This window comes from Lepisosteus platostomus, chromosome 23 (genome assembly GCF_059453375.1).
Source record: "Lepisosteus platostomus isolate fLepPlt1 chromosome 23, fLepPlt1.hap1, whole genome shotgun sequence".
Lineage (NCBI taxonomy): Eukaryota > Metazoa > Chordata > Actinopteri > Semionotiformes > Lepisosteidae > Lepisosteus > Lepisosteus platostomus.
The window spans coordinates 12,270,504-12,286,102 of record NC_142633.1 but is presented as its reverse complement, the minus strand read 5'-3'; the positions used below and the strand labels follow the sequence as shown (position 1 = coordinate 12,286,102).

Below are 15,599 nucleotides of genomic sequence, written 5' to 3'. Positions count from 1 at the left end.
AGTACAGACTTGTTTCTCCCCCATCCATGTGTTTTTCACGATGACAAGTTTGGTTTGTGTTTCCCTGTGTGTTGTTAGGCAAGTGTGTCTTTGTGTTATTTTAATAATAGTTAGAATTATTCTATCATATTTATAATAATGGCTGTGGATGGATCTAAATACCTGAAACAGCTTCTGGGGGGGCTAGAGCGATGAATCATGTTTTAAATTTGGTTTGTCAGAAGGTTCAACAAAGTTTTGTTATCGAGTAAGTCTTTCTTTCTTTCCTTTTGCTTTTCTTCTTTCCTGAACAAGCAGCTACACCGCCACCTCTCATCAGTTTAAATGCAGGGTTTAGCTGCATTCCCCCCGGCAGGTAAACTGTAATTTGAAATAATCATCATGGGCAGCACACCTGAGGCTGTATGAAATGGTAGCACTGGAATGACTGGAGTGCAGTCTGAGAGCCGGGCCTCCACATTCTGGCCTTAGAAGTTCAAGGAGGCCTTTCAAGCCACGGTTTATGACTCTGCCTTCTCATGTGTGCCTCCTGTCATACACAAAGCTGGCTTTGATGGTCATTCTAGGTGATGATTCAATCAGGCGATAGAAACAGACTGAGACATGTGCTGTCTGATAAAGAAGGAACAGCCAGTGAAGTGCTAAATGTCAGGGAGAGGGAGAGGGTGTATTGAGTGTGGAGTGCAGAGTAGGATGTACTCAGCTTAAAGGCTAAGCCCATTAACGTACAGACATCCAACTATGAGGTAATAGGTCCGGAACTATACCTCCTCAAAGCCTGAAAATGCAAGAGTTGAAGAGATCTACAAGTAGGAAGAAATGTCAATTGGGGTGCAGAAATGATGTGTACTGTATGTGGTGTTTTAAATAATGAATCCAGAGTTTGTGTCTTTCTGTTTCAGGACTGCCTATTACACTGCCTACAGACAGGTGTACAGGAAGGAATATCAGACTGTGTACAAGTGCTGTCCAGGATGGTCGCAGCTCAACGGCGAGGCCGGCTGTCTTTACCGTGAGTGTCCTGAGCGCTTTCGCTCCGCGTTCGTTCACAGACTTCGTACATCTCCCCTGGCATCTACTCTGAGCACTTTGGTTTCAGTTGTGATGCCAAGATTATGTCCCGTTGAAATTTCATGTGCATGATGGGAAATGTGGATTGAAGATCACACGAAGTATGCGTTTTTCCCATCTAGTCAGACCAATGCTATAGCAGATCCATGGATTCAGAATAATTTGCCAAGGAGATGAGCCCTTCACGAAGCAGACATACCATGTGCATGACTCACTCCACACATCGCAAACAGTTTACACTAGCAGGTACCTTATAGCATATGTTCTTAATATTTCAAGTACCACAGGTCACGTCTGATATTTTTTTGATTATCAATGGCAAAATATGTCTTTTTGAATGACTATTCTTGATAATGAAATTATCATGTCATAAGATGATAATTGCATGATAAAATTCCAATTCATTGGCAAACAAACTGCCTTCCCATACACAAAGGTCCTTCTGGGGATTAATAATGCTTTAGAAAATAGGTCTTATGTTGTACTAATAAACTATGCTTTAGTTCTAATTGAGTTAAGTCGTTTGCTGCTGTTTCAAGAGTGAACCTTTCAGTAGCTTAGCTGAAGGAACTGTGGAACTTTCTTAGCTGAAAAAACTTTGCTGTAGAACTGTGGGAATAAAACATAACTCTTATGATGAGTCTTGGCTGTTGTCTTGAACCCGGGGGCCAGGAATAGGCCACAGGGCAGGACAGGGGTAGGGGTGAATGTCGGAGGTGAAGAGGTGCAAATCTTTGTTTTGCTGCAGTTTGGGCTAATTAATCAGACGGCCTGTCTGATAATCACACAAGAGGCATGGATGTGATCCCCATTTTTTTTAATGGCAATGTGATCCCCACTATTATTGTTCTATACAAAAATCCCAAAAAGATAAACTAACCAGTGTAATTGAAGGTAGGCTTCCCCCTGCTGTTTATTTGAGACCTTGCTAAGCACTTGGCTGAGGGCAGCGTGCAGTCAGAGATGCCTTGACAGTGTTTGTCTTAGCTCCAGGGAGCAGAGTACCTCTACTCTCCCCTGTTTCCAGGGCCGCTGGCCCTGGTGGCTCCTGTTTCCCTCGGATGTTGGCAGGCTGCTGGAAGATGTTGTGAGGGGCCTGATGTGCCGCAGTGCAGGGAGTGGGGGTGGAGGTGGCTGACAGATCATCTCCATTAGTCTAGGAGTGCCCATAAATTGCAGGGCGGAATTTGATCCTTTGTGAAAACACAAACGCGGCACCCTGTGATAAACTCTAGAAAAGCTCAGAAGAATGCTGTTTGCTACTAATGATTTGTTGCATTTTCGTACCTTTCTCTACGCTTTCTCAGAATCTCCTGAGCCGAAAACGGCCCAATTTAGAGGGGGTAGCATTGTATCCAGCAATGTAAGGTTTTACATTTGCCGTGTCAGGACTATTTTTACTTTAAAGAAAAAAAGATTCTCGAGGTAAACTTTCATTTCTGATCAAGAACCCCTTTTCAGTTTCATCAACCTGACTGCGTAGCGTATTCCAGACCCCCACAACCCCTGATGTCAAGAAGTGTCTGATGTTCACGGTTTTAAATGCACTTCCACACGGCTCATGTTTCACTGTTTATTCTGAAGAAAGTCCTGTAAATATCACTGCTTCGTTAAATATCACCACTGTGACGATGAAAAGTGCAGAGCAGAGAAGGACCACCTACTCTGTGGAATGCTGAATACTGCATTACCCATTTACCTCATCCACTTCTTTTCCTGCTCCTTATAAAGCTTAAAGGAAAGCTCTCTAAGAATGTCGTCCGAGCAAGATTTGTACTGAGCTACAGATGTTCTTGCGCTGCATTTTATCTGCTCTTGTTTATGGAAAATAAGAAGCTCCTGGATTCGAACACACTCATCCGTACCTACAAGGGGCCAAGCTGTATAGCCCTTCTGCAGGCCACTCTTCCAGTGGCTTTGCTCTCCTTCCATCCACGTATTGCAAATCCTTGCACATTCTGGCCTTGCTCTGCCCAGGTCTCTCCCACACTGCAGTATTGTAACAGGACTGCTGTGCTCTGGGGCTGCCTGTTCTGGCAGCTCTGTGGGTCCTCATCAAAGGGCTTAGCGAACAGGACTGATGAAACCTGGCTGGAAGCCTTTGATAGGATTTCATGGAAGTAAGGCCAAGTCACATAGCCTGAATTCCTCCGACTGCTCCCCAATGAAGACTGCCCCCCTGCCCCTTCTGAACGTACATGCCTACCTCACAGTGCCCTCTCTTTGCCCCTGCTCCACACCACAATCTGTTATGTCTAACCTATTTGTAACTAGCAGCAGGCACTGCCCATGCCAGGACAACAGCAGTCATGCTGGGGGATTAAAGGCTGGGAGAGGGTGAGAGAGAGTCCCTCGCTTCTGTTTTTCATCAGAGTTTCATTACAGCCTTTCAGCTCCTCAATGCGCTCTTTGTTTTAGAAAAAAAGGGCACAGTATTAAATTCTAGAAGGATGAAATAGGTTGTCTTCTCGGTAGGAGCCGTATTTGTTTTGTCCCATTCCTGCTCGTCCCTTGAAGTTTCTCTGGCTGCATTTTGATCGCTGCTGCAGTGCCGTTTTCTCGAATGTAAGATAGAAGGTCAGATCCCAGCGTTGATCGCTGAAGCCGCTGATGCACAGTCTCGGCTCCAAAATGAAATGAGCAGAATGAAAATGCCTAAGTGCCACTTCTGGATCTTTGTTGACCGGGTGACACTGCGATTTGCACAATCCGATTTTCTGCTGGATCAAGCAGCATAACAGGCAAAAAGCAATCGGCATCTTCAGAAACAGTAGTCTGTGACTGTTCTAGAGCAAAAAATCCCCCCCCCCCCCCCAGAAAAATCCATTCTTGGACTCCACCGCACGTCAAACGAGAAGAATTGAAACGTTTTTTTGCAATGCAGCACACAGGTCTGTTAGCCACTCCCAGGATGAAGTACGGTAAATCGTCTCTTCAACGGCCAGTGCCTCCTAGCACTGCCCCAGTTCTGCCACAGCCACCAAGATCAGCTGATATTCAGAGCGGAGGAGCAGGTGGCACAGAGCTGCACATGGTTCTGACTGTCCTCAGTTCAAACAAAACACAGTTGCAAACCAGTGAGGGTCATGACCCCGATACGCTGCTGGGCCTCGGTGTTGGGAGTTGTCATTGCAGGCATTGAACCATTATCCTCACAGCTGTCCATTGCCCATAGGCATCTGCTGAGCATCTGGGTTTCTGGAGAGAGTCTGAAGGTCTTCTGGTAAACGCCTGTGACATTTCTACCTCTTCCCATTTCTGGGGAAAAAAACATTTGCTGAGTTTGCTGGACGGCATCTTCATTTTTGTCCCCCGTATCGTTTTTATTCTGCGTCTCCTTGCCTGTCTCAGCTCCTCTTCCCTTTTAACAGGCTGGGGGATTTTGAGCAGCTGTTCTCCTGCGAGATGCGATGCGATTTGCTTTTCTAATTAAACTTCCCACTTGACATGGCATAGCTGGAATGCCTTGGCCCGTGCTGGTGTTTTTGCGCTTGAAGACATTCTGTTCTTCTCCTGTGGCGGCGGCTGGTCAGCGCGGGCGGTGGCGGCGAGACTCCGCTCCGTCCGCCAAGCCCGGTTGAGAGATGCGGGGTTCACAAGTTAATGCACTGTCCTGGGAACAGATCCCGCTATAAAAAGAAAAAGTGGTTTCTGTTCATAATGCATCGGTGTGCCAAGAAATGTATCTCACCCGTTTAGTAACATAGGAATGCTTCAGTTCTCTAGTCCATATTACTTCATCACAAGTGCTATTGTACTGAAGATATTTTAATATCAGCACATCTGTCGACAGAGTTAAGTAGAGTCATCAGATCACATTATGTGCCTTTACATACTTAGCACAGTCTAAAACTATTTTAATTGATAAATTAAAATTGTTAGTTTCTAAGTGTGGCAACACATGGTGTAACATTTCTTGAAGCCAACACTTTGACAGGTCAGGGAACATTTAGTTCCCATTTCAGTTAAAAAATGGTGGTCAGCTGTCTTGAGATATGGTATTCAAATACCTTCTTTTTGACCTTTTTTGCGACATACAGCGGTATTAAGAAAAAAGCTGACTCTTATTCTTCAGAGTTAAACTTCAGAGTTAGTTTGGCCAACATAGCAAGGCCCATACTGGCTAGGACTCCGTAATATGTTTTGGGATAACATACAAATTGAAGTCTAAAATAACATGTTTAGTTTCACTAATGTGCCTGTTCGGGATTGTCAGTTTAGACGGCCGTGAAATTTAGTATCTTCCCCCCCCCCCCCAGTCCGCTGATGTTTCTTGTCTTTGAAAGGACGCAGCCGGACTGATAACCACTGCAATAACCCCCTTTTTCCGGCAATTAAAATTCTTTCTCATACAAAATGAGAAGAAGGCACAATGCTGGGATAAAGCATCATTGACTGGTGTGTAGTTCAGGGCCAGAAAGCAGATGAAATACAGCCCCTGTGTTGAAGAGCTGATGGAGACAGAGGCAGCAGCCAGTCACCTGTTTTACAGAAAAGGGTTTTGCCTTGCAGGAGCTAACCGGAAGAGCCCCACACACCAGGGCTCTCGCCTGTCAGTGTGGGAGGGATCCCTAATGATTAGCATGACATTGAGGACACTGGCTTGAGTTTCAGCAACATGCATGACATTTGCTATTCCAGATTGTATTCTGCCTAGAAGCAGTCAGCCTTTGGCTGTCAGGGTCAGGGGATTAATCATTGTATGGAGGTGCTAGTACTGTATCTTCTATCACTAAACCAAAAAAAAGTGATTTCTGTGATCTTCAGGGTGATGCTTCTGCAGTCAATAAAAATCCAAGCACTCCAAAAAGTTAGGACTGTGTCCTTATAATAAAGTGTCCATTGTTTCATTCAAACATTTTTGCTAAGTTTTTGAAGTCCATGAAGGGCTTCAGAGCCATTTGTTACCTCAGCTCAAACTGTGCCTGCCTTACAAATGCTGAATCTCTGTTCAGGTTGTGACCTGGGTCTGAGGTTCATTGTCCTTTTCGTTGCCCATGATTGCTGCTAAGTCCTGGGTGGTCTGAAAGGCTCCTGTGTGTCCAGAGGCTGATATTGTGCTGAGAAGATGAGTTTGAGGTCAGGCTTGGGATTTGGGGAATCTGGAGTTAGAAATCCGGCCACATTGTTGAAGCCGGTACCCTGGCTTCTTTCAAGAAACATCTGGATGAGATTCTTGGACTGGATAAATGCTAACAAACAAACCAGATGGGCTGCATGAACTCCTCTTGTCTGCAGTGTTCCCTACATGCCCATGTGAATCGCTCTCTTTGGGAGAAGGTCTTCCATATCCTGACTGATCTGGTTTCCGTCTCCCAGCTCTGTATCTTATCTTACTGGGTTTGCGTGATGATTTGTCTCTAGGTTTTTCCAAGATTTGCCCAGTCTGATTGCTCCTGATGCCTTCTGCTACAATTCCTTTCAAACAGATAAGCAGATTAAGCTGCATCTGGGAGGACAATGCTAAGGGACCATTTTTTAAGCTGTGTCTTGAAGTTATAAAAAAACCCAGCATCACCTATTGCCTGCAATAGGACCTTTGTAATAACATTATTTTTTGATGACATTGACAATGATAATGATGATTCAATTTGAAATGATTACGAGATTAGACTTTTTTGGAAAGGAAAATGCTCTTTTCCTGTGTTAGAGATGTAATTAAATGTCTGGTGATCTTTCAGAATGGACAGGAATCAGTTTGGATAATGGCAGTAGTTTGACTCTTTAGTTTTAAAGCCAATTCACCAGTGAATGTTATACTGTACTTCATTACACACTGCCTGAAATCCCCCTTCCACCTTAAAGGAGACATAGTAAGGCTCAAGGAGACGTGTTACTGTTGGATGTGTAAAAGTTCCTTGTGTTTAAGGAGAACTGTCCAATAGTCATAAGTGGCATAGTACTTGACAGCCTGATAAAACCCTGGAAGATTAAGAGGCCAAATGGGGTACTTCACATTTCTAAGCCCTGCAGTTTACTCGAGAGCCTCTGCTTTCAATTAAGCAGCAAGGAGCTAACAATATCCAAGAATGGGCCTGAAAGTCAAAAATGGGGACTGTCAATATTGATGTATAACAGCAATAAGCCTTTAACAGAGGTAGCTGCTACAGACAATGTGCTGATTTGCTGTCCTTGTTAGCAACTGAATGGAAAGCTTATCGTTAGACTGAGCGAAAATCCCTGCTAATGACATAGAAATCAGGAATTGTGTGTACCCTTGGGTGGCCTGAAAGTCTGGCCGGCATTTCTTCACATTGGTCTCCTGCTGCACAACAATGGAATTGGTAACAATGGCAGAGGAGACAGTGGCAGATCAAAGTTACTCTTTCCTGTTTGTTTCAGTTTTTGTGCCTCTAGAGAAGGCAGACGTAGAATTGTGTACTTGTCTTTGTTTTCTCTTTGAGAGTTTTTTCAGTGAAGTTAACCAGTCAATTCTGAGCCCAAATATGACAAAGCAACAGACATGCTCCTAAACGAAGATAAATCAAGGGTTTCAGACTCTAGAAAAAAAAAGGAGAGTTTACAAAAAAGTTTACTATGTAGCAAAGCAGATTTTTTTAAATCCTGGAAAAGCCTGAAGACACCAATGCCGAAATTACAGTGCCTTGCGAAAGTATTCGGCCCCCTTGAACTTTTCAACCTTTTGCCACATTTCAGGCTTCAAACATAAAGATATAAATTTTTTATTTTATGTGAAGAATCACCAACAAGTGGGACACAATTGTGAAGTGGAACGAAATCTATTGGATTTTTGAAACTTTTTTAACTAATAAAAAAATGAAAAGTGGGGCGTGCAAAATTATTCGGCCCCCTTGCGTTAATACTTTGTAGAGCCACCTTCTGCTGCGATTACAGCTGCAAGTCGCTTGGGGTATGTCTCTATCAGTTTTGCACATCGAGAGACTGAAATTCTTGCCCATTCTTCCTTGCAAAACAGCTCGAGCTCAGTGAGGTTGGATGGAGAGCGTTTGTGAACAGCAGTTTTCAGCTCTTTCCACAGATTCTCGATTGGATTCAGGTCTGGACTTTGACTTGGCCATTCAAACACCTGGATACGTTTATTTGTGAACCATTCCTTTGTAGATTTTGCTGTATGTTTGGGATCATTGTCTTGTTGGAAGATAAATCCCCGTCCCAGTTTCAGGTCTTTTGCAGACTCCAACAGGTTTTCATCCAGAATGGTCCTGTATTTGGCTGCATCCATCTTCCCCTCAATTTTAACCATCCTCCCTGTCCCTGCTGAAGAAAAGCAGGCCCAAAGCATGATGCTGCCACCACCATGTTTGACAGTGGGGATGGTGTGTTGAGGGTGATGAGCTGTGTTGCTTTTACGCCAAACATATCGTTTTGCATTGTGGCCAAAAAGTTCGATTTTGGTTTCATCTGACCAGAGCACCTTCTTCCACATGTTTGGGGTGTCTCCCAGGTGGCTTGTGGCAAACTTTAGACGAGACTTTTTATGGATATCTTTGAGAAATGGCTTTCTTCTTGCCACTCTTCCATAAAGGCCAGATTTGTGCAGTGTAAGACTGATTGTTGTCCTATGGACAGACTCTCCCACCTCAGCTGTAGTTCTCTGCAGTTCATCCAGAGTGATCATGGGCCTCTTGGCTGCATCTCTGATCAGTCTTCTCCTTGTCTGAGCTGAAAGTTTAGAGGGACGGCCAGGTCTTGGTAGATTTGCAGTGGTCTGATACTCCTTCCATTTCAAGATGATCGCTTGCACAGTGCTCCTTGGGATGTTTGAAGCTTGGGAAATCTTTTTGTATCCAAATCCGGCTTTAAACTTCTCCACAACAGTATTACGGACCTGCCTGGTGTGTTCCTTGGTCTTCATGATGCTCTCTGCACTTTCAACAGAACCTTGAGACTATCACAGAGCAGGTGCATTTATACAGAGACTTGATTACACACAGGTGGATTCTATTTATCACCATCAGTCATTTAGGACAACATTGGATCATTCAGAGATCCTCGCTGAACTTCTAGAGTGAGTTTGCTGCACTGAAAGTAAAGGGGCCGAATAATTTTGCACGCCCCACTTTTCATTTTTTTATTAGTTAAAAAAGTTTCAAAAATCCAATAGATTTCGTTCCACTTCACAATTGTGTCCCACTTGTTGGTGATTCTTCACATAAAATAAAAAATTTATATCTTTATGTTTGAAGCCTGAAATGTGGCAAAAGGTTGAAAAGTTCAAGGGGGCCGAATACTTTCGCAAGGCACTGTAAGTGTTACAAATTTCTAGTGCTGCTTGATTGCTGTGCTGTGAATGCTAAAGAGATCATTCTTCTTAGCTGTTCACTCTTTATGCCACAGAACAGACAGAATCAATGGCTGACAGCATAACTGATTCAGTCTGGGACACGCTACTAATTAACTGAAGATAAACTGCAGTTTTTAATATTTGTACCTTGGAAAAAAGTAGCTGTTCAAATATTAATGATGCAGTTTTTGTTCAGTACTTTTAAAACCCTCATAAAATAGAGCTATCATATTTGTTGTTAAGTTAAAAGATTATGCTGGGCAAGGTAATTTAGAAAAGTTGGAAGTTGGCACATTAATATATTTCAGGGTTATGGAAGATTTTAACTCCTATCTCATCTCAGAGGATCCTAGGACATGCCTGGTAAACTGTGATACTAACAATGCAGAGGAAAGTTATGGTATACCGTAAGTGTGGTAAAATCATAATGAATTGCGTAACTGCCATGCAGTTTTAATGGCTACAAACTATCCAGATAAGCATATGATGTCGGAAACATCAGAAATGTCTTTATATCCAGTTTGGATTGGTTCAGGCAGATATGTGCTCTGCTCAGCTGCTGGGCTGTGTGTGTGAACCATGGCATCCAGAGGGAAGTGCATTTGTTTTCCAGATGAGCTCCAGAATGGAGACCTGCCATGTCTCAGCAGGTGTTATGCACAGGGCTGACACCGGCGCTGACAGCCTGATGAGAGGAACAACACCAGCATAATCCAAGGGAGTGCATGGTTGTGTGTGTGGTCATACTTACTGAACAATGTGGAGTACGGACAAAACAGACAGGGACATCTGACAAACAGACATTATGGGGCAGCCGTCACAAGGTAAATGACACCCATTCTCAACCAAACAGCATCTAAACATACCCACGCAAACAACCGTGCAATTAAGAGTTGTCTTTATCTGGAGATCCTTAGCTAATTATGGTTTGCTTGACAACTCTTTGCTGTCAGCAGGCAAACATTTGAACCAGACCTCTTTGAACTCCGAAATGTTTACCTAGCTGCTGGGTTTTCAACACGGCTTGTTTTTTTGTGTTCAAAATGTTTTTCTTTTTAATTTGGCCAAAATACATTTCCTTTGATACGAAAGTAACAGTTTTTCCTCACAAAATCATCATACGGTGGCCTAGCGACGCAAAGGTTAGAGTTGCTGCCTCCCTGTACTGAGGCCGAGGATTCAGTTCCAGACCTGGGGTTTGATCTGTGTGGAGTTTTGAATGTTCTCCCTGTGTTTGCAGAGGTTTCCTCCTGGTTTCTCTCCACAAACATGCTGGTAGTTTATGGCTCCTGGGAAAACTCTCCTGGCTCTTTTATTCAATTGTCCAGAAGCCTTTTATTTTACACATTCCATTGCAATACAAAACATGTCTGAGGTTTCAAAATCCTGAGACCACAAGACTTCTACTAACGACAAAGAGCACAGTATCTACTGGGGAGAGCATTAAACTTTAAATAGAGCTCTACACGACCAGCAGGCAGGATTTATAAGGCATTTTTACTTCATATTTGTGCATAAAAAATCAGCATAGAAATTGCAGAAGAAATATTGCAGTTTTGGTTGCTAGTTGCTAGTCCATCCCAATATCTCATGTAGCCGTTTTCAGAATATTCCCAGGGATTCAGCTTCAACAATGTGGCTGATACTTTGTTCCAGAAACCCTCTCCTCTGTCTGTCAAGAAGTGCCTCCTGCTGTATTTTCAGTCCTTAATACATAACCTTTTACTTTCAGCTTGTGAGACGGTGTCTTTGTTTTATTGTTGAAACTGAAGACTTCTCTTGAGCTGTCTATACTAATACCTTGGAAAAATTCAAAATGCCTAAATCCCCCCATAGCCTACTATGTTCAAGGCTAAACTGATCAACCATAACATCCATTTCTGTTATGTTGTAATCTACAGTGAACATGTGATTTTTAAATGAGATATTCCTAGCGTATCATATCGTATTAGTCTCACTTCCCCTGATTGCTGTGAAGGGACTTCTACTGATTACCTGTGAATTGAAAAGACTGATACACGCTTCTAAAGACATTGTGTGTCTGTTATTTTTTATGGACAATGAATGCATACAAGGTAGTAAAACCACAGAACTATTGACCACCTGCTCATCTCACGCTTTTGAATAAATAAAGGAAAGCAAGCAATATTGACCTCTTGCTTTTGTGTGAACTGTTAATCCACTCAGCCAAGGTTCTTTCATGACTGAGCAAGACAATCAGGGAGACAGCTGGGAGTAAGTCTTATTTAGCTTGGTCTGGAGCAGGGCAGGCTATGGGAATTATTTAAAGGGAGATTATGGCTGTCAAGAGCAGTCAAACAGTGACTCGGTCAGGAGCCAATGTCTGTGAGCTTCACAGAATTGCAGTGTTGTGAAAGACCTTAGCTATCCGGCAGTCCACTGGTATTACAATGAAGACTTCAGAGGTTACATTCATGTTTTCCCATCTTCTTGCACTGAAGGAATCCTGGGATTTATATCACACTGAAATAATGTTCAGGCTTATGGGGCGAACAGCTGTAAGTGATGTAATACTGTGTCGCCTCCAGATGAACCACTGGACATCGTAGAGCATCATACGAAAGTTATAAGAAGGAGTCTGGAGAGCCGTGTGGCTGGTTTCTATCAGTCAGCTGCCTTTCAGGGGCTGAGCTAAACGCGAGTCATTCAAGGGCACAGTTCTCGTTTTGCTGAAACCTTGAAGGGCTGCAAAAGGTTGAAAGAAAGCCTGAAGGTATCCTGTTTCCTAGTGTACAGTTCATCTTCCTCTTTTTAAGAGGTTTTACTATTCAGGTTAGGATCTTGGCAGTATGAGGTACATGTCCTTCTTGAACTCCATTGTTTTGTCCTCTCCAGAGTGTTCCGATTTCTCTGTCAAACGAGTTAAGAGTTTGCTATAAATGTCCAAATAATTGCACAGTGTTTTTCAGTGTTTCATTTATAAATGCCATGTATGCAATCAAATGACTTCCTTCACCGTGTCATGTCCTTCACCACAAACTCACCAATTTCTGCCCTTGAAACATGATCATTTTGACCACCTCAGAAGAATCCTCTGAAATGAAACTGCCAAAGATTCCAAAGGTCACAGTTGCCCATTGGGCCCAGGTAACTTACAGTACTATATTGATTAAAGTTGTTATGTGTACCATTTCTTGACCTAGTGGTATAAGAATATACAGTAGGTGTATTTAGATGGAGCTTGGCCACCCCTGTGGCAGATAATGCTTTAGACGAATTGACTGATTCACTAGACCAGGAGGGTAGACAATGGTTGTGTTTCATAGACAGAAGTTTTTGTAGGGGTCGTTCTCTGTGACCAAGTACTTATGATAGAATTGTCCAAGTGTCAGTGTGACAGGTCAGACAGGTGTGGGGTTGTTTAGGCTGTGCTCTGTAGTTAATGCTTGGCACTTCAGAGGACTTGCAATCTGTTAAAAATAATAGAAATGATCCTATTGTGCTCATACACACAAGCTTTGTGTTGTTAGTTTCCATTTGTCTTTTTGGCAAGTCTTCAGTAAAATGTACTTCTGTTACACAGCTTGAAATCTTGGGACAAAAAAAATGGTGTTAAATCGTTGTTTAAAGATCATTTAACCAATTTTTTTAGTGTTGATTCTTCATTTGCCAAGATGCCTGCTTTGTGCTCCATCCAATGGGTATTATTTGTCAGGTCTGGCATTTAACCACGTTTGGTTCAGATGGTTACAGTTATAAGTCATCAAATTAAAAGTCAGCCATAGCGATGCAACAGTTCAGTGTGCTGCAGGATCTGGTGATTGAATTTGTATTTGATTGACCAAGGTCAGGACCAAATATTGAAGGTAATAAAGTTTGTATGAAGGAAGTGTTTTTTTCCCCCCACTGCTGCCATAACGGTCAAGGCCCAGGACAGGAAAGCATGTTTACTGTCTTTTAAAACCCTTAAATCACAGCAGTCATCATGCAGTCAATGCAGATAAGAATCAGATCCTCCTTGCTGCTTCTTTGAACCTTCTGCTGTTCCTGTGACTATTCTGCTGCTTCCGAATCCCATTTTCTGAGCAGGTAGATTGAGAAAAACTAATCTCATGGACTGGAAAAGAAGAATCACGCTGAACATACAATTGGACAATGAGGACAAGAAATGGATAACAAGGGAATCTCTTTTGAATCGGGTCAACCCTTTGGAAGTATTTTAAAGTAGGACCCGAGGGGAAGTTGGAGGAATTAAAATATAGCCTCCAGATCCATCTGGGAGGAGGTGATTTAATATCCCCTGGTTTTTCAACACACTAAACCTCTGTCAGAGAGGCAAGTGAGTCTTAAACTCAGACTTAAAGCTGCGTTTGTTTTAGCAATTGGGAGACAGTGGCCTTAGGAGATTAGCAGAAAAGATTTGGCCTGTTCCCTTACTTTTGTAGTATTACTAATTCAAACGCTCGCGTAACATGATTAAACACTGCTGTGCTGACAGTATTTAGCATGTGGAGTGTACAGAGAATAAATTCCTCGGCACAGATGTCAGCTGTTTTGGAATAACAAGCACTTAAAATGTTTATTTAAAATCGGTTCTGCCTCCAGGATTTTTATACACTTTTTTAATTGCTCAGCACACCTGACCTTCACATTCTGAGATTGAGAATCCACAGGCCATTACTAAAAATCCCTGGGTGCATCAATCAGAGAAGAGGGTGCAGTGCAAGCGTCAGTCTTTGACCTTTTCCCATTTGCATGAGGAAACTTAGAAACTTAAGTTCATGATGTCAATCCAGAGCTGAATAATTTGTGGTTTACAGGCCTTAAGAACCTCACAGATAATTGTTGAGAAAACAAGAAACATTGTTAACTCTAAAAGTAATGGTTCTCCTCTGAACATTATAATCTCTGTTACGAAAAAACAATACTTATCTCCTGGAAAAATCACAGAAAATCTCTTTTTTCAGGCTTTTGGTAGTTCATTTAAGTCACTTTTGTACAAACAAAGGTTTCTGCTTAAACTAATATTGTGAAAAATGCAAGTGTGTTGATGATCATATTTTAATATGAAACGTTTGTTTGGTTGGACATTGTGAATTTGTGGCCTGGCCTCACTTTGAATTTGAATTCAGGTATCCTCCTGGTTAAATACATAAACAGATCATTTTCACATACCCTACTATGCATATTCGTCACATTGTATAAAATAAGCCCCATAGAAGATATTAACGGATACATTTTATCATCTCACCTCCTAACCCTACTGGGCTAACTTTTACATACAAATCCTAGTTGGATTTAACAAATATATTCAAGGTTATAAGCTATAGTCCTGGGATGTATGTGTGGAAGGTTGTTTTCCTAGTCTTAGAAAGTGTTAGTTCCTCAAATCTAACAGTGGATTATCATGTTAGACTGTATGGAGATTAAATCAATTTGTAGGTATTCAACATAAGGTTGTCTTCAGTTTTAAGGGATTTGAATCCCTAGAGAAGAGAGTTTGTGACTGACAATGATGCAAAAACTCCTGAACAAAAAATTAAATGCAGCACATCTCATTCATTCATCATTTTGAATATCCCCTTGACCATAATGCAGGAGAACATAGTCACCAGTGTGAATGACAATGCGTATAAGACACATGGTAAACAGACAAATTTGGTCATGCTGTTGGCAAATCAGCATGTTAACAGATTACCATGAAAAAATGTCATTTATTTAACTGTGAGCAAAAAGCAACTGATCGTTCTTGTGCTGAGAGAATGTAGCAGACCACAGCTGATTTATTTCTTCTGTTCCTCAGCTGAAATGGGAGAGGAGAGGCAAGGGTAGTGTGTGATTTTTGCTGGAATTAATCGCTATCTGTTACTCGCTGCCTTGTCTGCAGTGCCAGAGAAAAACCAGTGTGCTCCGTCCATCACCAGCTCTACTCTGTAGCCTGTAATGTGTTTGTTGAAGGAGATCAGGGGGCCTTTGGACTGTAGGTTAGGCTCACTGACTGTCAGTGTCTGATCTCACGAAGAGGTTCCGGTTTGGAAAAGAAAGAAGCAGGCAATCTGAATTATTTTTCTCTTTCAGTCTTTTTTTGGTTTGTTTAAATACTTGCCTATGCTGTTTGTTTAAACATATTTCTCTGTCTGTAGAAGCTCTAATATTTGTCTTTTATATTTGATTGCTGTATTTTTCCCCTAAATACAAGACTAGCCCCAGTTGGCCGAGGGTTATTCGAAGAGCTTGGCAGCACGCCCAGCTTGAACACTGATAATTCGAATGAGGACAGCCGTTGGGCTTCTTACTTGTT

General features: G+C 42.3%; 1 protein-coding gene across 1 annotated transcript in view; it reads left to right on the top strand.

The window, feature by feature from the left end:
• Nucleotides 1-15,599, top strand: part of LOC148642057 (uncharacterized) — a 133,456-nt gene that overhangs the window by 7,363 nt on the left and 110,494 nt on the right. Inside the window, exon 3 of the mRNA XM_088617556.1 lies at nucleotides 903-1,012. Within this exon, the coding sequence (XP_088473682.1) occupies nucleotides 903-1,012 (110 nt within the window). The remainder of the gene's footprint in view (nucleotides 1-902; nucleotides 1,013-15,599) is intronic.